This window comes from Perna viridis, chromosome 8 (assembly GCF_037379345.1).
Source record: "Perna viridis isolate PV_CMFRI_1.1 ecotype Kerala chromosome 8, ASM3737934v1, whole genome shotgun sequence".
Classification (NCBI taxonomy): Eukaryota; Metazoa; Mollusca; class Bivalvia; order Mytilida; family Mytilidae; genus Perna; species Perna viridis.
In genome coordinates, this window is record NC_142452.1 from 8,554,039 (window position 1) to 8,576,903 (window position 22,865).

The 22,865-nt window shown below is 32.8% G+C and overlaps 1 protein-coding gene across 3 annotated transcripts in view; it reads left to right on the forward strand.

Moving 5' to 3' along the window:
- The window catches only part of LOC148609192 (uncharacterized), a 27,752-nt gene continuing 4,887 nt past the window's right edge, over nt 1-22,865 (forward strand). Inside the window, exons 1-9 of one of the 3 annotated variants that reach the window (XM_088542613.1) lie at nt 2-75; nt 1,252-1,376; nt 2,509-2,604; nt 3,844-3,966; nt 6,707-6,973; nt 7,537-7,741; nt 15,190-15,338; nt 21,715-21,876; nt 22,095-22,241. In XM_088542613.1, coding sequence (XP_088398739.1) covers nt 3,879-3,966; nt 6,707-6,973; nt 7,537-7,741; nt 15,190-15,338; nt 21,715-21,876; nt 22,095-22,241 — 1,018 coding nt within the window. In that variant the 5' untranslated portion in view covers nt 2-75; nt 1,252-1,376; nt 2,509-2,604; nt 3,844-3,878. Of the gene's footprint in view, nt 76-1,251; nt 1,377-2,496; nt 2,605-3,843; nt 3,967-6,706; nt 6,974-7,536; nt 7,742-15,189; nt 15,339-21,714; nt 21,877-22,094; nt 22,242-22,865 lie in introns of all 3 variants that reach the window. The other 2 variants (XM_088542612.1, XM_088542614.1) reach the window with 2 other exon arrangements.

Genomic DNA, 22,865 nt, shown 5'->3' on the forward strand with positions numbered 1-22,865 from the left:
CTAAATACTTGCAATTAAAAATCCGGAAGGATAATATTCAGCATCAAGCGATTGCAGTTATTTGAATAGCTCTAGGTAGATATGACCGACATCTAAAAAAATGTCTATCTTCAAAACTAAAATTGTTTAGAAACACGTATGAGATCATGGTACAAAGACAATCATATGTCGACAATATAGAAATATAAGCTCAACAACTCGGATAAGTCCCCCTTTTTCTGATGATAATGTAACTAATGGCCTATTACAACAGATAAAAATATTACAATAAACATATACGACAGATAACTTGTTTAAACTGTATATTTTTGTTAATTTCCACACCTTCAATTCCCTAATCTCTAATTTTCTAATTTTAAAAGAAATTCAATATAAATGTTGTTCATTTCATTTGCTATTTAAAATAGACCAGATAATTCTGTCGTCTGAAAGCTCATAACCTTTCATATTAATCTGACTTTTATTTTTATTATATTTTGCTGCTTTCCATAAAAAAAATAAAAAAAAAATAAAACAATAAAAATAAACAACAGTATTATTTATATCATTAAAAGAGCATTGACTAAATTTCATAAAGCCAGGGATCAATTTATTTATTTATTCATTAGATTTTGTCTTTTGTTCAGTTATTATGTCAAGAGTACAATGGGGCATGAAATGTTCTTCATTTTTATTTTATCCAGAGTTGCATACTGTACATAAATGTTCTGATACAGGGATATGTCTATGCCATCCTTATTCTGTCATTAGAAAGAGTATTCAAGGGAACCAAGATTCTAGCGGAAATCAAAAGAACCCAATCCAGGGACAAAGACCAGACAGGGAAAACAGACACACACAACAAAGAATATAGAATAAGCAGAATAATAGAAACAAAGAAACAAAAGTAAATGAACAAAAGTAAAAATAAACGGAAACTTGTCCGATCGAATTTATGCAATAGCAGCATGTTGTGTTATGTTCTCTATACTGTCTACATACGATGGTGTTTCTCCCATCATACAAGTATATATTTGTTTCTAAAAAGTTCTAGTTTTGAAGATTAACATATTTTTGACTTTTGATATTGTAAATTTTTATCTATTATTCTTTTTGATTTTAAATTTTTGTTTAAAGAGTTTTTTTAGCCACGAAATGTATAATATTAACTTTGAATTATTTTCGTCAAATTGGAATTCTTGAACTTCATTATCTCAAAAAAATGGACACATTGTTTTTCTATTTACTAAATTAGTTATTCTTTAATTCTAGATATACTGGTTTAACCTCTTATCAGTGTAAACCTAACTCTGGTGCAATCACAAATTCTGATTTTTTGTAATGAAGAAAAGGGGCCTATGCATGTGGATCATATGTCATCAAAGTCAGGTCAAAAGGTGTTTATTGGCATATTCAAATCAGCTCAACATTCCAGAACCATCTGAGAGATACATTTTATTTCTTTTGAAATCTTCCAGTTAATTTTTGGCCCTTTGTTGGTTTTTATCGCCTGATTTATTGCTTGGTGATGTTAAGTTAAAGATCTAATTAAAAATTTTCAACTAACTATTGGTAAATTACGCATGTTTTATGGTGATTTTTTCGTTGCCATAATCTAATTTTGTCTATTTACAATGTTCGTTTACTGTTACCAAATTGTCTGCTGTGCTTGCAAGCATGGTGCTTGTTTAGAAATGAATTACAGTGAAACTTCTCCAAACTGGACCCTCAGAAAACCGGTCTCCCCTTCAAACCGGCCGTTTTCAAAAGTCCCAGCTGATATAACTTAAAACCTATGTGTTTTGTCTTCAATAGACCAGCCACCCCATAAAACCGTACATCGGCCAGTTTTTCACAGTTTTAGTTACATATTTCAAATAAAAACAACCTCTTAATTCCGGCCGCCTGATTATTGTTCACTTGTAATAAATGTGTCAACAAAACTGTAAATGATTATGTAATTAATAATTCATTCACTGACCGGCATTTCGTCAGTGGACAGTAGTTTAAACAACAAATTTAATCCAGACATTACATTTTGTCACTGGTTGGCTGTTAATTGTTGTGTACACACGTCAGGCAACCAGGGACATTTAGAAGTACGATCTTTACGATCATTTAACTGTCAGTTAATGTGACCTGTACCCAAGCCAAAACAACATAGGAGTGAAGTTATTAGACTTTGTTGAAAGATAATTTACAAAAACAGTACAAAAAATTAATTACCATCAATAGGCCTTTGATCTTTAATACACGTTCTTTCAAAACTTTGAACATTATTTTTTCGGCAGTACCGTTTATAAAATCAAATCATTTACAAATGGTGCAAGCTCTTAGAATGCATTGCTATTTTTCAGAAAACCGGCCACCCCTGTAAACCAGCGATTTTTTCTTGTACTAGTGGTGGCTGGATTGGAGAAGTTTCACTTTATTTGCTATATGTCAATAGTGTTTGATAATGTGGTCACATTTAATGTGGTCATTAATGTGATTACGTATTGTTATTTGACATTTTAGTTTATTTTTTAGAAGTGTCATCATTCTGTTACTGTGGACTTTATTAATTTTGGTAGTTGAGGCCTTTCAGAACTAAAGACACTTATTAAAGACCTTTCGGTGATATCTGTAAGTATTTACTATTTTATGGTGAAAGGTCCTACAATGTTGATTAAAAGTGTATGGATCTTTTTTAAATTGTACCAAAAAGTGCCATACATCAATATGATAACTTGAATTGAATTGGTTTTGTGACCTGATCTACAGGATTTTAAGGCAAAAAACGGGACCAGGAACAAATATTTTGTTCGTCTTTGTTTGAATTAATAATTTCATTTGTCAATGACAAATTAAAATTTCTTTGACCACTTTCATTCTGGTCAGAATCTTATTCTAGTGTGCCTAACATTTAATCACATTTATACTTACCCAAAATTGTCAGATTTTAATCCCTGTGGTTGTCTCAAGCTGCACGTAGTGAAGCATTTATTTTGAAGATATATATACATACATGTATTGAACATAAAAATTCAGAAAGGGATAATTGAAAGTTCTTTGTACATGTCATTTGGCACCAGAATAGCCCTTTGAAGTCTTCATTTATACATGTTACAGGTTTTTACTAGAAAAAATAAGCATGCTGCTGTGCCATGCTGCCTTCATCATAAATTTTGCCAGTTTTCAATTTCAAAATTAAATTAATTGCTTTTTGTCTGATTTGCATTAAAAAATTTACTCTAGTTGTTTTGGCACACACTAATGACACTTTTACAATGTCTCACAAGGGTGAAGGCTGTATTTTGTAGGTTTAAGAAAATGAACTGCCCTCACTTTAAGGTGGGGTGTCCCAATTTAAACCTTTTGTAAAGGTTTAGGGCCCTCAAAATACTTATTTTTACCATGCCTTCACAAATGTCTGGGGTAAACACTGCATGGAATATCAAAAGAATATTTCAATTGATTCTTATTTCATCTTTCTTTATTAAATAGAAGTCCTTAGCTGAAAAATAATAAATTTCTCAAAATAATGAGTATTAATTGTTTTTTGTGAATTGTTCTTTGTGCTGATGTGACTGCTAATTAACCATTTATGACACAATAGCATGCAAATGCTATTTAATCACCACCAGTATATATTCAATTCGCAATGGAAGAGAGAGGTTTTGCGTGCTGTAAAACATAGATTTGACCCACCATTTCGTTTGAAATGCCTGTATCAAGTCAGGACTATTGTGGTATCAGGTGGTGCAATAGTTATTTTGCCAGATTTGTTTTGGACTTGATAATGGATCGTATTAGTGTTTTGTTGTTACCCTTATATCATGTAACATTAGATTAGCCTTTTATCTCATTGATACTGTTTTGAAGGTAATGCAGAGAAAACAGAGTGGTCTAGAACTCCAATGGTCTTATCTTTTATAACATCTGTTTCCATATTGTGGATGTTTACATTTGAGCCTGGAATCTCAGAAATAGTTAAACTTGGAAATAGTAAGTTAACTTATAACTGCCAATGTATCATCAATTGTTAACACATTACTAGTCTTGTTCTAGTTTCATTTTCCTTTCTGGAATTTCCGATATAGAATGTATTGAAATCCTAAGACCGATCTGCATTTTATTGTTTACTACTGGGATCTTGAAATGTTTCATTATAATGCCAAATCTTCTATTTTATGCTTTTTTTAACATTTTTATTATTATATAGAACTAGATATATATATATGGAGTTTTGTAGCACTTGTTATTTTCATCAATGATGAAAGACTTTTCAGAATAGTGTTTTGCAATTGGACCAAAAAACAATACATTTGGGTAAAGAATAAATAAAAAAAATAATAAAACTAATATTGCTTTAATAATTACTGCTTCCTTTCACCAGACATTTAGAAATATAGGGCCACAAAGCGTCCAGGAACATGATGTCCGAACAATAACTTGAGTTTAAGTGAATGAATCTCTTTGATTTTATACAGAAAGGTGCCAAATTCCACCATAGAAATGCTCGAAATGATTATGGGTGTAATAACTGTTTTTTGTTTGTTATTTTTTGCTATTTTAAGTCACCTATCTCTGCATAGCGGGTATATGTTTACTGGAAATAAATAGGACCTTCCAGGCTTCCTCCTTCAGCTTGAACTGGAAGAGCTCTGCTATGGTCATTTAGTTGAAGTTTGATGATGACTCCTTACAGGAATTTTTTGCCCTGTGAAAGTAAAAAGTGACAATTTTTGTGTTTTTTTTCCCCTTGAAAACTGTAATAGTAAAAAGAAACTTTCAGTCGTTAAAATTATCATATGACAATGTGTACAAAAATCCTGAAAGTGTTCAGGTTGTGTGAGACTCTTAGTAAGAATAATTGCCCTTGAAAGATTGACTAAATAAATTTATAGCAACATTCAATTAATTCTGAGTTCTTTTCTCTAATAGCAGAAAGGGAGGTACTTTTAAAAATACTCTGGTCTCACTTACCACTTGTTGGTCAAATGGCCACCCCTCTATGTAGTACCAAAAATACACTGAACCTGGATCTATGCTTCGCCAGTGCATAATCTTTGTATATGTTGATCAAAAGTAGTTGAAATAAAGCTAAGAGTGTGTACTTTAAAATCAGATTTGTTATTTACTACAAATGTGTATAGGTGTTGTTTACATGTGTGAGTAATTTGTCTCAATGCTGTCAGTTATCAGAAAAGGTAAAAATGAGGTTTTTAATGTTATTTATTCAAGTAAATTTTGTGAAAATTTCGATAATCATCCTACCATTGATTTTGAAAGCCTTGTTTTCCAAGTTTTGCAATGGTATGCAACTTTAAGACATCTTACATTTGTCTTGGGATTTCACTGTGAAACTTTAAAAAGTACTTTTGCCATCACTATGTATCTGTTGTCCATCCTCATCACCGTTGTCAACGTCGATTAACTTTTTCAAACATCTTCTCTGAAACTACTGGACAGATTGTAATGAAACTTTGCATGAATGTTTCTTAGAGTATTTTAAACAATCCCTGTGTTAGGATTTCCAATATTGCAAAAAACATGGCTACTTATCTAAAAATAGACCATAGGGGTCGAATTACAGATTTTGCAAATATCTCTAAGACAGTTTGGCTTAGCTAAAATCTGGCTGTGAGTAAAATTGTTCAGCGTGGTGGGATGGACCTTTGCCAAAATTTTCAGAAAGATCTGTTGATGGATATTTGAGTTATGAGTCCTGAAATGGAGTTATTTCCTGGATTTTACATTTCCAACCTAGAAAATCTTCTCTTAACTACTGGACATTGCCACCATTACTAAAAAATGAGGATTGGTGGTAATAAGCCAAATTTCTGGAGTAAAATTGTTCAGCATGGTGAAACAAATCAATGCCGAAATTTTCATTAAGGTCTGTTGATGAATGTTGGAGTTATTACCCTTGAAGAATAAAAACAATGACTATGACAGATTGATTTTATAACATGAAAACAGGGTAAATGACTAAGCTTTAGAAGGTTAAAATGGCTATTATTGACCAGGTGAGTGAATCTGGCTCTCTATAGCCTCTACGTTTTCTTAACAGAATTGGTTAGTGAGACCATGTTTTAGAGAAATGCATATTTTTGTCATTATTTCCATTTCTCTTAAAATCAGAGTAGCAAGAATGGTAATCTGACTATATTTTATGTGATTCATAGTGCAAGATATAGCGAAAAACTACATAGCATCAAGATTTTTATGACTCAAAACTAGAGAACATCCTGGAAATAACATCACTACTTTGGATATTTCAGTACTCAATTGGTGGTACATCACAGACTAAAAAATCACACAGAGATGATGTGGACATGATTTTGTTTGTTGAAATCTGTCCATTTGGTCTTAATAACCAATGCTATAACCTACTACAACTCCTTGAAATATCAAGATACATTTGTATATTGAGATCTGAAATTGGTATATCAAGTTAGCCAATATTGTCATTTCAAGTAATTTAGGGAAAAAACATAATATAGAACTGGCCATTTCCTTGTAATCTTTTGTCTTATTTTGATAGTTTTTGTCTTATTACACTCTCAGTACCACAGACTTTCTTAAAATGTTAAAAAAAAGAAAAAAAAATATCAAATCAAGAATTTTTATGAACTCATAGATAGTAATATTAAAATCACAAAAAAAGGGGAAGCCGGTATTATAGACAGTTTAAAATCGAACATTTTTACCCTTAGGTTTAAAATATTTCTATTATTTTCAGAAACATACGATGTAAGTTATATGTATAATGAAGATTATATAGGCCGTCGACTGGAATTGATTTGTCAACTGAAAGGACCAAAAATCTCATGGTACTACAAGGACCCATATAATATCCCTGCTGGATACAATCATATGCATGAAAAAGATTGTTTAATTGGAGAACATGCATGCAATTTAGTGTTACGTAAACTGAAGAAATCTGATGCAGGTCACTATATCTGTGCAGATGGTGTTAATGCCAATGGAAGCAACGTTGAAGTGAGAGGTGAGTAAAAATATATATGGTGTTAACTGACTTATATGATGTGGTGAAGAAAAGTGTGAGTACCAATGAAGACGGTGTTATATATATATATAGATGTGATGAAGTAACTTGTTAGTATCAATCATTGGAGAGATGTGAACTTCTCACATGGTTGCCAGACTTGTGGGGGAGGAAAGCCATTGAAGCCTTGGGTTAAGGTAGTTGCCTGGAAACCTTGACACATCTGGGGCTTGAACTGAAGCGGTGTCAACCTCATCATTTAAAAGTCCGGTCATCCTCCCATTTTATGTTTTTAATGTTACAGCATCATACAAGGTTATACAAAATTACCTGATTTCTTACAAAAAAAAAATAAAAAATCAGAAATAAAAAAAACTTGTTACAAATCAATATCATCTCAAATTATGCTATGTTCTTGTAATGTATGTGTGGTTATGATGAAGTATTCTAAGTTTAAATAATGAAGGTAGTATATTATTAAGAACAAAGATCACTTAGATGTATGTATTAATACTTTCAGGTTGTTTGAGTTCAGTTTACAAGCGTACTATTTTTATTTTCAGAGTGTAAATGGCCCAAAATAAAGGCCTTACCATTTTACAACCAGACTGTTTCTGAAGGAGACAATGTGTCATTTATCTGTGAAGCTGATATTGGACTAGTCAAATGTCCAATGTTTATCTTAAAATTATCATTCCATCAAACAATAAAAAAGAATGGAGTAGATGTGCATCTATCCTCTATAGTCACACAGGAGGCTATAAGCAGGTCAGTTGGTTAAAAGTACAGTAGCTGTCATCACCAAGGTCAAATTTGAATAATTATATGAGAGTAGTCAAAAGAATAGTCCAACCAATTTGGATCCTCTTCCAGGGCAGACCTTGGGCTATTGTAAGTGGTCCCAAGAACCTGGGCCATGAATACACATTTTGTTAGCTATACCACCGACTTATAAATCTGATCTTGAGTAAAAGTGTATAGATCCTGATGAATTGTACCACAACAGGAAGGCTGGGATTGAAGGTCAAGGTTGTGACTAGAACAATTTAGAAATCAGGCGCCAGAAACAATCATTTTTCTAATGTCCAAATAATAATTCGAATAAAAGCAATCTCTTTGAAATTGTACCACAAGATGCTATGTAGCACTGAAGGAAGGCAGAGATAAAATAAGTTTTGGGGGTCATGTCTTGAATCATTTAGGAATAACAATCCATAAAAGGGCCATTTTCCTGAGGTATGCTCAAAAACTTGAGTAAAAGTGAATAAATTTCCTGGAATTTGTACCACAATGTGTCATTAGATAAAAGGGAGATTGGGATTATTTTTGGGGTCAGAGACCAGCATTTCCTAGGTATCTGGAATACCTTGATAAAAAGTGTATGAATATCTTTGAAACTGAACCACAAGTTGCCATACCCACAAAGTATAAGGATTGGTTTTGAAGGTTGTGACTTGAACTATTAAGAAATTAGTGGCCAAGAAAAAATGGGCACTTCAACTTTTGGGATCTTTTTATTCTGTGTCAAAGTTTTAAGCACAATGTAAATACAGAGCTGTATCAAGTTTGTATGGTGTTTACTTACTTGCTTATAATGTTATGAATTCTAGTTCTGTGCAGTTGTATCAAGCAGGTTGCTGCAAAGTATTTTTAGTATAAGCTGTGCAATCAGACCTGCACAGCTTTTCTTGATTTACTGGTAAAAAAAAAAGTGGAAATTGCAGAATAGATCTGAATGATTATCTTTAATACCAAAATAAGGTTATATTATTGAAAGGGAAATTTCAGAATTATTGAAAGGGTGATTATGGCAAGCCAAAGTGAAAAAAAATCAATATTTTGTAATATTAGAAAAAGAATTTTTAATATTACAAAATCATTTAATATTACAAATTCCTAATTTTGTAATATTAGAAAATATATTTGTAATATTGAAAAATCACTTTGCAATATTGCAAAATCAGTCACATTTTTTAATATTACAAAATGATTTTCTATATTTGCCATATATTTTTTTTTGAAATAGCAGCCGATGTTGACAGTATGTGCGACAGCCCCCAGATAATTCAAAATTTTGGCGATTCAAATGCCTTGATAGCTACGGACATAGGTTCGAATGGAAATACATGTGATTTCTATGAAAAGGAGACATCCTTCAGGGAGTATTGCCCTCAGAATAGTGAATTTCTTCATGTGTTGACCAACCAACCCACAAACCCGATTCGTGTTCACAAAATGTAAACGATGAGATATGTACCGGTAATACATTGACTGATTTAAATGACTTACCATTGTCTCAAGGGTTCGTCCCAGATGAAAACTTTATTGCTAATTTAGACTATGAACTGTTAAACCTCCCGAAAGAGAGATACATTTCTAAACTTATAGAACTTACACATGAATGTGAAAATACAATTATGTGGTGTCGCAGAATACTCGCCTATCGTGCAAAGTCATTTGATGGGTGTCCTGAAGGGTCCCTTTTTACTAGAAAAAGTACAACAAAAAGCTCGTCTACACAAAAGTACGCACAGGATTGTTTCCTTCTGTACATGTTTCTAAATGGCGACAAAAATAACATTTATGAAGTTTTTCGCAAAGACGAACACAAACAGGCAAATGAGACCCCTCGTCCAAATTGCAACCCTGTTTTGTCTGATGTTGAAACTAGAGTTAATCTACTAACAGTACTACAGTGAATTAGTGATTTGGAAAAATCAGATAAAGACAATAAGAAAACAATACACATCCTAAAGAAAGAGAACAATACACTAAAGGTAGAACTTGGTGAGTTAATCAGAAAGGTCGAAAACATCTTGCAAAACTGCAATAGGAAATTCACACAGTATGATGCAAGCCATAAACTTTTAAACGAGCAGTCAAAATCTGTTTGAGAATTCAGTGTACAATGCCTTCGGGCAGAAAGTTGATGATGAACTTTCTCGTCACAATAAGCTTTTTTTTAATGTACAGAAAAGTATATCTGAATTAAAAACGAATGTTACAAACTCATACACAAACGCAGTTTCCCCTATAAAAGAACCTCAGTTAAAGAAACTACTCTATACATGAATAGTAATACAACTCTGACCATTACACCTGATCGTGTTACACATGAGCGCACCCCTTTACAGTTGTCTAACCCATTGATCCCTAGTAATAACCCGAAGTCGGATAACGCCACTGATCTTGACGCTAATTCTAATACAAGTACTCAAGCCAATACATACAACATACCAGTTCGAACAAACGGAATTACGGAAAAAGTCAGTGCGGTCAACAAAGACTCATTCACTGGTGTTACTAGAAACGGAACTGCACGTTATTACTTGTGTGGCATCTCAATGAAATCAACAAGAAATGGTATTTGGAACTATTTAACCGATGTGGAGTCACATGACTGCAACTTTTTTGAGAATATTTGATCCGAAACATGACTATTCTTGCGTTTTCTCAGCTAAACTGAATGTTACCTTAGACAGTGTACAACTTATCGAAACACCAAGTTTTTGGCCGAAAGGTGTTAGTTGTAGGAAGTGGTTGAGTAATTGCGAATGGTACGGTGAGCAAGATAACAATTAAACATTACATCATGATTTTTAAGCCTTATATTTTTTTTTGTTATTCCCAACTGTATTTATAATTTTGGTAACTATGGGTAGTATCAATATTGTGACCTGGAATGTAAGAAGCATTATGTCCTCAACTGTATGCCTGTCTAATCTACTTGAAATGTCAAATTGTGATATTTTTATTATAACTAAACACAAACTGAAACCAAACTCATTGCAGTATTTGTCTTCTATAGATAATAGGTACAATTGTATTAGTAAAGCTGATCAATTACCAAACTGTTATAGAGCTTTTCATGGAAAAGGTGGTGTTGCCCTTTTATACAAATCTACACTTGAATTTTTGATAAGTGAAACAAATGGTATTCAATCAAATTGTATTGTAGGCATTGAGTTAAAACTGTCAAATACTGTACCTTTTTTTATATATATATTTGGAACTTATTTACCCTCAGATGACGACATAGATGCTTATAGATAAAAACTGAATCTTTTAGAATCATTGTTCTCTTATTACAGTAATTATGGTTACATTATTATTGTACATGTAGGTGATTTAAATGCTAGCTGTAGTATACATAACATTGTTAATGTAAACAGGCCTAAATCAGTTTTACTTAGTAATTGTGTATCACGGTATGCAGATTTTGGTTTTCAATTCAAAGGGCCTAATTATACTTTTATAACAAAACAAACCATGTTATATTATATTTTATTAGACAAAAGTGTAGTGAGACAACTGATCTCTTATGAAATCCTTGATGAGGGGTCGATTAGCAGCACATCAGATCATCTACCTGTATCAGCTGTTTTTCGTTTAAACTGTAATCCGCGCGATGTTATAAATACGATGCTTCGTCTTCCTGCATGGCACAAGACCGAAGACTCTTTACTTTTGCAATACAATAAACATTTAAGCGATAACTTAGAACCATTAATTGACAGTATCGAGACTAACAATGAATCCGTTGATGAAATCTATAATCGCTTTGTTACAAATGTACATTTATCTAGTGACAATTCTATACCCAAATATGGTTTTAATCTAAAACTTAAGCCCTACTGGACCGCTGAAGTCAAAAACTGCTCACAAACATGAAAGGGCAATGCGTCGAATCTGGTGGCATGAAGGCAGACTAAGAGGAATGCTTCACGAATCCTACAGAAACTACAAAAAAGCTAAAAACAATTTCCGAAACGTTCAGCGATGTGCATCCGAAAAGTTTTTGCTAAAATCATTAGATGATATTTATGAAGCAGCAGACTGTGATATTCGTCTGTTTTGGAAGTTAATGAAACGTTCAAGACCTACATCGAAACGAATTTACCCTGAAATAGTGTTCAATAACAAACTTTGTAATGCTCCGGAAACAGTAGCTGAAGCTTTCAAGGAATATTTTACAGACTTGTATAGCGAAAGTGAAAATGAGAACTTAGACGCTGAAAACAAAAGTAGGGTAGAAGAGACTTATGAAAACATTCACAAATCTCTAGTGCGTGGTGACACTCTTCCAGGTGCATGGTTCTATCACAGGATGAGGTAGCCAACATAGTTAAAAATCTTAAACGAAGAAAAGCAAGTGGTATTGATCGAATTCAACATGAACATATTTTGTATGGTAGTAAAATTATTAAATTTCTAACATGTTTTTTTTCAATACTATTGTTGAAACCGATGAACTACCTACAGCTTGGAAGCATGGACTGATTGTTCCACTGTATAAAGGCAACAACAAACCGAAATGCTTACCGGATAGCTACAGGCCTATTAGCCTTCTTTTCTGTACTCATAAAATATTTGAACTGTCTTATACTTTCGAAATTCCAGATGTAGTTTCAGAAAACATTACCTTTCCCAACCCTCAACAACGGGGGTTTCAAACAGGGCTCAGTTGTCTCACTGCATCGTTTAATTTGCAAGAAACTGTGTATTTTAACTTAGAATTATCAAGTAAAGTGTATGTAGCCTTTATGGATAGTCGAAAAGCCTTCAACTCAGTATGGCGAAAGGGGTTATTAGTCAAATTAGATAGATTAGGTATTAAAGGTAAATTATGGCCATTGATAGATAACTTCATAATAATACATATAATGCAATTATTGTAAATCAATGTCAGTCTGACTTTTTTCTTGTCAATAAAGGTGTTCGTCAAGGTTTACTATATATAGTGTTTATTAATGATTTGCTAACTGAATGTAAACACAAATACTGGGGTTAATAATGTTGTAAGTTGTGTCCCATCATTAGCTTACGATATTGCTTGTATTAGTACAACCCCCGTTGTGTTACTACGTATACTTGATGTCTGCTATAAGTTCTCATGAATGTGGCGATTTACATTTAACGTACAGAAATCATACATTGCGATATTTACGCTTAACCCGAGGTCGGCTACATCAAACTTTGACTGGACTATAGGACAGGAGTGTATTCCTGAATGCTTACATGAAGACTCACGAAAGAACTATTAAAGCCTGTCAAAAAGGAAAGAACTCGTTTTTTTGCATTAAATAGAATTTCTTCGGATACATCAAACCCGAGTATTCTTGTTAAATTATATTTCGCTGTCATCCTTCTATCTACATCGTATGGTTGTGAACTTTGGTCCAAATTCAAAGCGCAAGACTTGTCTACTCTTAACCGATTTCAACACCTGATAGTCAAAAACATTCGGAAACTCAAAATTAATACTCGTTCGGATATGTGCGAAAGTATTCTAGGCTTCCATCCTATCACAAGTGAGATTGATAAACGCAAAACGCAAATTATTCTTTCTTCAAAAGCTGTGCACTTTGGACAACAAACATTTATCTAAAGCAATCTTCCTGAATCGATTATTTTCATATTTGATGGACCCCAGTCGTAAACATCTTGGTTATGTTCCTGATGTAGTAACCTTACTTCATAAATATAGTTTACATGAATATTTACTTGGATTTATTCAAGATGGACACTTCCTCTCAAAACAAGAACGGAAAAGAATTTTGAAACAGAACGTGTCTAACGTACAAACCAGCGAATGGTGTACTCGCATAAATAACGATAGTGACTTTGTTAAATTTCGCGAAATACACAATACTGTCATTTGCAAGATATTGGAGAAACTCAAAAACAATAAATGAAATAAAAAGGTCATACTTCATAACAAAACTGTTTCCAGTGGTTCACCAATGATACGTTTAATATGTAATAGACATTACGTAGACTTTGTTTGCCATATTTCTTGTACATGTTCTGCAACCAACGTCTTGAGACAAATCTGGTTTGACTTGATAATTGAAAACTTTGACCTAGAACTGTTTACAGAACTTGACTCGTACTCCCAGGATTATCTTTTTATTATTCTACTTAGGAAAATACCAAACACTATACAAAGCAGCAATCAACTTCAGTAAATTGTGCCATGCTCATGTTGTACAATGCGCCGCTGAATACAACCGCCAATTTAGACTTGTTCGTAATAACGATAACGTGGATTGTACTAATACAGATATCCCCGATTGAAATGCATGTTTCATGAAATAATTGTAAATATTTGATATCTTTTCCATTTTTACATATAATAATGTTTTGTTATTTGCTATATATATAAATTGTTCATATATCTCACGTATTTGAGGAAACAAAGGTATGAATGAATGAATGACAAATCCATTTTCTAATATTTGAAAATCAATTTGTAATATTAAAAAATCATTATTTAATATTAGAAATTCAGTTGATTTTTTAATATTAAAAAATGACTTTTTAATATTAAAATGTGTTTTGTGATATTAGAAATCTAATTTGTAATACATGTGTATTAGAAAATGAATTTGTAATATTAAAAAAAATCATTTTTTAATATTAGATAACACTTATTTTGTAATATTAGAAAACATACTTTTTAATATTACAAAATCATTTTTTAATATCAGAAAATATTTTTTAATATTATAAATTCAATTTGTAATATTATAAATTCAATTTGTAATATTAAAAATTCATTTTCTAATATTAGAAATTCCTAATTTAGTAATATTATAATATATCACACATTTTGTAATATTAGAAAATATATTTGTAATATTAAGAAATCTAATTTGTATCAATTTGTCTACCCCGGACTTGACTTTTTATGAGCAACTCGGCGGATGTTTCTAGAAAAGTAGAGGACACTTACCCTACCGGTGCACCTGGTCCATGCTCCCAGTTTTTAGTGGAGTCCGAGTTGCTCATTTGCTTTTGTTACTTTGTATGTATGATTTTAGTTACTGTATGTTCCTTGTTGTGTATGTCTGTTCCTTGTTATGTATGTCTGTTTTCCATGTCTGGTCTTTGTCCCTGGATTACATTCTTTTGATTACCGCTATAACCTTGGTTCCCTTAATTACTCTTTGTAATATAAGAGAATAAATTTGTAATATTAAAAAATCATTTTTTGATATTAGAAAATGCTCATTTTTGTCCACTTTTGCTTGCCATAGGTGATTTCAGAATTATTGAAAGGGTGATTTCAGAAGCTGTGGAAATGATAAGGAATTTATAGGATTCTTTATGAAACATTCATTTATAGGATTCATTCAAGGCTCAAGGCTTGTTTGCTGAATAATAAGATGTGTGTTTTTATGAATATCTGCATGTACTGTTTTCATGCTTTTCAGAACCTTAGAAGGACATCAAATTGGTGGCTTGAAAATGACTATTTATAAGGTTACTGCAGAATTCTTTGGGTCAGAAGTTTCAATTGTACTGGAAGACTTCGAAACTGGCCAAAATTGCACTTGCAAATCATATTTGCTTCAAAAAAAAGGTAAGTTACTGGACAAATTTAATAATTGTTCTTGAATAGACAAGTCTCAGGTGGTTAAAGTTGTCTTAATGCAAATATCAAGTCATGATTGAGTACTCTCACTTAAGTTAAAATTGAATAATTTTTATTAACCTTTAATTTTGTAATGATAGTCCTGAACAGACTTTTCCATATCAATATAAACTTATTGTTGTTACAGATTGTTTTTCTACATTGAACATTATAATGAACATTTAGGACACAACTCCTCTGACACCCCTGGATGAATTTTGTTTAGATTTAGTACAGTTGTTAGACATTATACCTAGTGAATTGTATGCTCATCAATTTAAATCTAACAGATTTTACACAAGTTATGGGACTTTGATAATTTTTCTGCATTGAACTTTACAGTAACACAATCTGGACACAACTCCTCTAAAAGTGCTGGAATGATTTGGTTTAAATTTTCACAGTATCATTAGACACAATATCTAGTTGATCATACTTCACCACCATTTTAATTCAACAATTTTTATGGGTGTAATGGGACTTTGATTACTCTTAAGTATCTCATGTCTTGGTTTACATAAATAAAACTTTGCAGGAGACATTAGAACACTTTTTTTTTATGATAAAATAGAATCTTAAAATGAGAAATATATTGGAGGGAATGTTTAGATATTTGGTATTTTGCTATTGCATGATGACTTGTAACATTTCTCATCTTTTCAGGTTCCACATTCATCTATTTCCTGTTAACAATGTTTACTGATCGACATGTTTAGGTGAAGCATATTTGTCAATGTTGTTACTGATTTCCCAGCTTCTATTGGAAGGAATTCTAAGATACTTACACCCCTGCTCTTGGGAGAGGGTGATATGCTGTTTCTGTGTCTGTCACTCCATAACAATTTTTAGTTCACCTGGCCAAAGGCCATGTGAGCTATTGTCATCACTTGGCATCCATTGTCATCATCCTCTGTCATCCATCGTGGTTAACAATTTTTCAAAACTCTTCTCCTTTCAGACTACTTGACCAATTTGAACCAAACTTGGTATGAATGTTCCTTGCGTATCCTGCATAAAACTGATTACTTAAAAAGAACATAGGGGTTAGACAGTAGTTTTTTCACATTTATCTCCAAAACTGTTTGGTTTAGACAAATTCTGACAAGGCTCAAAGTGTTAAGCATGATTAGATCTATCTGTGGCCAAATTTTTGGTTTTAATCAGATAAGCCATGTTGGAGTTATTGCCCTTTTTCAACATTTTTTGGCTATTTTTAATGTTATTTCTTTCAATAATCTTCTTCTCTGACATTACTTGACCAATTGGAACCAAACTTTGTAGGAATGTATCTTTAGGTTTAGCCAAATTCTGACATAGGGTAAAACTGTTCAGCATGATGAAATCTATATGGTGTGAAATTTTCATTTTAGTCTGATAGGCCATGTTGGATCAAAGTTGTCATATACTACATGTATGAGTTATTGCTTTTAAAAGGTGAAAAATGTTGGTATTTTTACAGTTTTTAGCCAATATCTTGAAAACAATGATAGATAGAATGAAAGTTTCATTGCTGAAATGATCCTTATAAGTTTTACCTCTTTGAGTCAAAATTGTCATTGTTTTTCTTAACTAAGTTCTCTGTAAATCAGACTTGTAATAATTTCTACAAAGCTTTATTTTGGTATATTGAATTGTGGAATATGTTTTCATCATGAACTCGTGGATCGTTATTGTGTATCCATCTATTGATTTGTTCAACGTGTCATAGTTTTCCTTTCCTCTTGTGTCTACCCTGGACTTGACTTTCCAAATTGCTCATTTGGTTTTGTTGCTTTGTGTGTATGATTTTAGTTATTTCGTGTTCTTTGTTGTGTATGTCTGTTTCCCATGTCTGGTCTTTGTCCATGAATTGCATTAATGTGATTATTTCTATAATCTTGGTTCCCTTGATTAGTCTTTCACACCACTGGGTCGATACCGCTGCTTGTGGATTTTGTCCCCGAGGGTATCATCAACCCAGTAATATGATTTCAAAATTTATGGTTTTAACAAGAGGAATGGGGGACTACACAAGAAAATGGATAAAATGAGAACAAGAAGACATTGATTCTCTGTCAAAGTGGTTGAAGACCATGAGGTCTTTAATTTTGAAACAAATGGGAAAGTTTAAAGTTAGTCAATGAGTGCCAATGCTTCATCTGTTTTCAAAGACCCTGATGTAGCAAAAACATTGTCTACTATACATGACAAATATTTTGTCATACCAGTGGACAAAGCCCAAAACAACATTGTTTTTGTCTTCAAAACGTTTTTCATCCAGTGTTTATTATCAGAGGTAGATGTAGAAAATAATAGCAGTCACAAGACCTATACTGCTACCACACTCTCCATAGAAGAGATGGTGGAAAACCGTAAATCTGGGCTATCATCTTTTGGTCTCTCTACCAAGGACAATGATTGTGATTTACCGTCTATGTACTGGATTCCTAAACTCCACAAGAATCCATACAAACTACTTTTCATAGCTGGATCTGCAAAATGTACCACCAAACCTCTTTCAAAACTTTTAACTTCTATACTCACAGCTGTCAAAGATGGTCAGCAGTTCTAACACAACACTTGTTACTCCCGTAGTGGCATTAATTCAATGTGGATCCTGATTTTTCAACAATGTATACTTCTATTCCCCATACTCAGTTAAAATCCCAACTTAACAACATTATATATTGTTGTTTTTCCAAAAAAGATGGTACACCTAGATACAAATATATAGTTCTTGGTAGAGATTCCTCATACTTTGTAAGAAATAATTCCAAATCATCTTTCAAATATACAAAAGAAGATGTTTACAAAATGCTGGAATTTTTAATTGACAACATATTTGTCTTTTGTGGTGGACTGTTTTTCAACAAACGGTTGGCATTCCAGTGGGAACAAATTGTGCTCCTCTGTTGACCCATTCCTTCACTCTTATGAGGCTGACTTTAGAGCTGATCTGATCCGAAAGAAAGGATATCATTTAGCTAGATCCTTTGATCTCAGTTTCTGCTATATAGATGACATATTATCTTTAAACAATCCTAATTTTGGGGATTTGATACATTGCATCTACCCCAAAGAACTTGAGATAAAAGATACTACAGACACTGTGAAGTCAGCCTCACACCTTGACCTACACTAAGAAATCGATGGTAAGGGAAAACTATTGACCAAACTTTACGACAAATGTGATGACTTTTCATTCAGAATTGTCAACTTTCCTTTCATTTGTGGGAACATCCCTTCAGCACCTGTGTATGAAGTGTTCATATCACAATTCATACGTTATGCCAGAGCTTGCTGAAACTACACAGACTTTGTATTGCGCTAGAATTTTAACAAATAGGCTTCTGGAACAGGGTTGTGTTGCTCCAAGATTGAAGTCATCACTACAGAAGTTTTATGGTCGTCATCATGAACTCATGGATCATTATGGTGTATCCATCAGTGCCCTGAAAACTAATTTTTGTTCAATGTGTCATAGTTTTCCTTTCCTCTTTCGTCTACCCTTGACTCGACTTTCTATGAGCAACTCAGCAGGTGTTTCTAGAAAAACAGAGGACGCTTACCCTACCGGTGCATCTGCTCCATGCTCCCAGTTTTTAGTTGAGTCAGAGTTGCTCATTTGCTTTTGTTGCTTTGTGTGTATGATTTTAGTTACTTTGTGTTCTTTGTTGTGTATGTCTGTTTTCCATGTCTGGTCTTTGTCCCTGGATTACATTCTTTTGATTACCGCTATAACCTTGGTTCCCTTGATTACTCTTTCACACTGGTATAACATCTGTTTCCAGTTTGTTAAAAAAGCAAGGTAATCACAAGTGAGCTGTAACTCACAGATTTCAAAAGTAGCATGCATTTTGATTGGCTAAGAATTTGGTATATCACATCATTGACAAAATTTTGTTATGAGACTGAGACATCATCAGTGTTTTTTTATGATGTAAGCTTTGAATTTTAATACTAGAATTAGTCATATGGAATGACTGATAATTTTTTTGTGTCAGTTTTAAACAATTTATATGCCCATGAAGCACACTTGTAAATGACCTGCCTCATGTGATTGCAGTAATTTTTATCATTGATTAAAAAGTCATTTCCTAATTATACCAAACTATGGTAAAAAAAACTTTACAAATCAACAAAAGATATTTCATATATGACTGTTGGTATTGCGTTTTGCTTTTTTTTAAAAATAATTTTGTTTAAATGCCCCCTGCCTCTTTTGACCAAACTATGTGAGGATGGGGCCATAGAACTTGGCTTTGCTTTCTTCGATCAATGTTTGTTTTATTGCTCCCTTCAAACTGTAGGTACCAGTCTTGTCTAGCAAATAAATCAAAACTCTGAGGGTATTAAATATAGTTCACTTTCTTTTCCATTGTTTATTTCATTGTGAATGATTTTCATTTTTACTCAAGAGTTCAGGGTAAATAACAAACTTCTAACTTGGCTTTTTTTTTTAAAGGGAAAAGCTATATTCCTTCAGAAAATGGGCTTATTTATGAACTCAATATTTAAGTAAAAGTAGGAAAAAACTGTTTTCAGATTGACTGGTTTACCATCGATTGTATATGCTCTTTTGAAATTACCTAATGATAATTGTCTATATTTTTCTGGTAGAAATAGTTTAACTCACTAAAAAAGTAGAAGGCATGGGAAAAGTACTACAAATTGGGAATTTTAATTTCTGTTAATGTTGCTAAAAGAAAGCTAGAATGTAGTCACCCTCTTAGGTCAGATTGTTGAAGGTGATGGTCATTGTTCCAATCAATAAATATTTATATGGCTATTGATTTTGTAGTTAGAATGAACCTTATAGATACTAGCTGAAGTGACAAGAGTGGTGCTTAGTCATTTTGAAGATTGGCTGGTCAAAAATTAAGATCACTGTAACTAAAGATGCAGGACTGGGTAACAATAAGAATTATGTCCCCCTCCTTTCTTTGGAGGGGAGACTTTTGTTTTTGCCCTTCTGTCACACTTTGGAAATGCAAATCATTAGAAACTACTGCAATAAAGTTCATGAAACTTTGTAGGAAGTTAGGACATATTATGTTAGTTATGCCATCACTTGGTGCCGTACTAAAAATAGAATGTAGGAATAGAAGGGGCCCGACGGCATTTTTTTTGTAAATAATTCAAAAACTGTTGCCTTTAGCAAAATTCTGGTGGAAAGCAATATTGTTCAGCATCAAGCGTCGGACCTTTGCCCAAATTTTCAAAATGATTTGTTCACTGGTGTGGGAGTTATGGCTCCTGAAACAGCCTTTTTAGCATTTTTCACAGGTACCTCTCTGTAAAAACCATTTTACAGAATTCAGTGAAAGTTGGCATAATTGTTCTGTAGGATATCTCACACAAAATTACCATTGGAATTTTTTATCCATGAAAAACATGGCGCCTGTTACTAAAAATAGAACATAAGGGTCAGAAAGCAGTTTTTGCAAGTAAGTCAAACAATTCATCATTTGTTGTAGGAATTATGGCCCAAGAAACAGTTTTTTTGCCGTTTTTTTTGCATGTGCAGCTTTGAAAATCTTATCCTCTAAAACTAATGTACGTAATTCAATGATGGTTGAAATATTTGTTCCTTAGGGTATCTTGCACAAAATAATAATTGGGATTTTTAATCAGTGAAAAAACATGGCCCCTGTTACTAAAAATAGAACATTAGGATCAGAAGGCAGTTTTTGCAAATAACTCAAAAACTGATGCCTTCAGCAAAATTTTTGCATGGTAATATTGTTCAACATCATGTGACAAACCAATGCCGAAATTTTCAAAACGATTCATTTACTGATGTAGGAGTTATGGCTCCTGAAACAATTCTTAATTTTTTTTTCACATGTACAACTTTGAAAAATCTTCTTCTCTAAAACCATTTAAGATCTTTTAATGAAAATAAGCATATTAGTTCTTTAGGGTATTGTGCTCGAAATGACTTGTGATTTTTAATCAGTGAGTAGGTATAGCTGCCTATACTAAAAACAGGACATAGGGGTTGGAATACAGTTTTTTTTAAATAATTCAAAAACTGTTGCCTTTACCAAAATTCTGGTTTATGTCATAAAAATACTATGCAAAGCATTCCTGCATTTGGCAATTTAGTTGATTTTAACTTAGCCTGTCTCATTCCTCAAGTTTTTCAAATAAGCAAATGGTTAACCAGGTGAGCGATTCAGGCTCTCTTTAGGCCTCTATTTCAGCAGTACATACATGTATAACCAGGAATTTATGATCCACAGGTAGTTAAGCCCTTTCAACTTTGAAACAAAGAGACGTATCTGTTTGTAGGCAAAACAAGCTTTAAATACTATTCTATATAAGTATATATACCTTTTTCCAGGTGGGAAGAAGATTGAAAAGAATGTAACTGTTGGAATTGTAGTCCTTGTGGTGGTAATATTGGTTATAACCATTGGGGTTTGCTGCAGTATATTGAACTATCCATTTTTACACTATTATTTTTTATTGTGGAAGTGTTCAGGGCATGGACTTCCTGATATTGGTAAGAACATTTATTTATTTGGTATACTATATTAATAAGTAAATATCATCCTTCTTCAAGCTCTTTCAACACCTGGAACCAAACTAGCAGAAGCAATTTGTTGTAATATAGCTTGTTAGTTACACATCTTTCCATTGATAAAAATCTCTAAGGAAAGACAACAAATCATTTTTAAGGCCCTGAATCTTTTTATAATTGTTAATGTTGTGTCTTCATAGAGGGTAAAGAATTTCATGGACTGCTGTTATACAATGAATTAGAGAATTCCTACTCAAAGGTTCAGAAGTTGAAGAAAAATCTTAGTCAGTATCAATTACAGGAATTTCCACCTGGTCATGACTCAGCAGAACAGCAGGCTGGTTTTGGTAAGTTTTATTGTAAAGAGAGGCATCTGGAAAATCCCACACAGACTGTTAAATCAGAAAAATGTAATAACGATAATAGGACATCATCCAATTCATACCATTCAGCATAGTAACTTGTTCAGACATATATTTTCTCATGTCAAAATTTTGATGATTTAGATGTCAATGTGTTCTTTTTGAAATTCTGATTTTTTACAGGGCAGACTTAATCATTTTGAAGTGGAAGGGGCAGGAAATTTGGCCACGCCAAAATAAATCAACTTTCTAAATTTTGGTCCAGTTTTTAAATCTCATCTGCCTGCATTATTCAATCAGATGTCTATTATGGTTTTTGAGCTATAAGGGACCAAAAGTTCACAAAAAAACCAACTGTTCTTTTTGTCAGATTTGAATTCTTTTTTATTGAATTTCTCATGACAATCCCTTCCTGTGATTTCTATCAGATTTACATCTGTTAATGGTTATTAGTTATAGGGGACAAAGGCAAAGGTCTTTTATTATGGCCCTTAAAGTAGAGCTTTTTCACCTTTAATTGAATTTCAAATTTTGCACTATACTGTGCATATAATGAACAATGAATGAGTCCTTGTGCTTAAGTGTGTCAAAAACTAATATTGTGTCCAC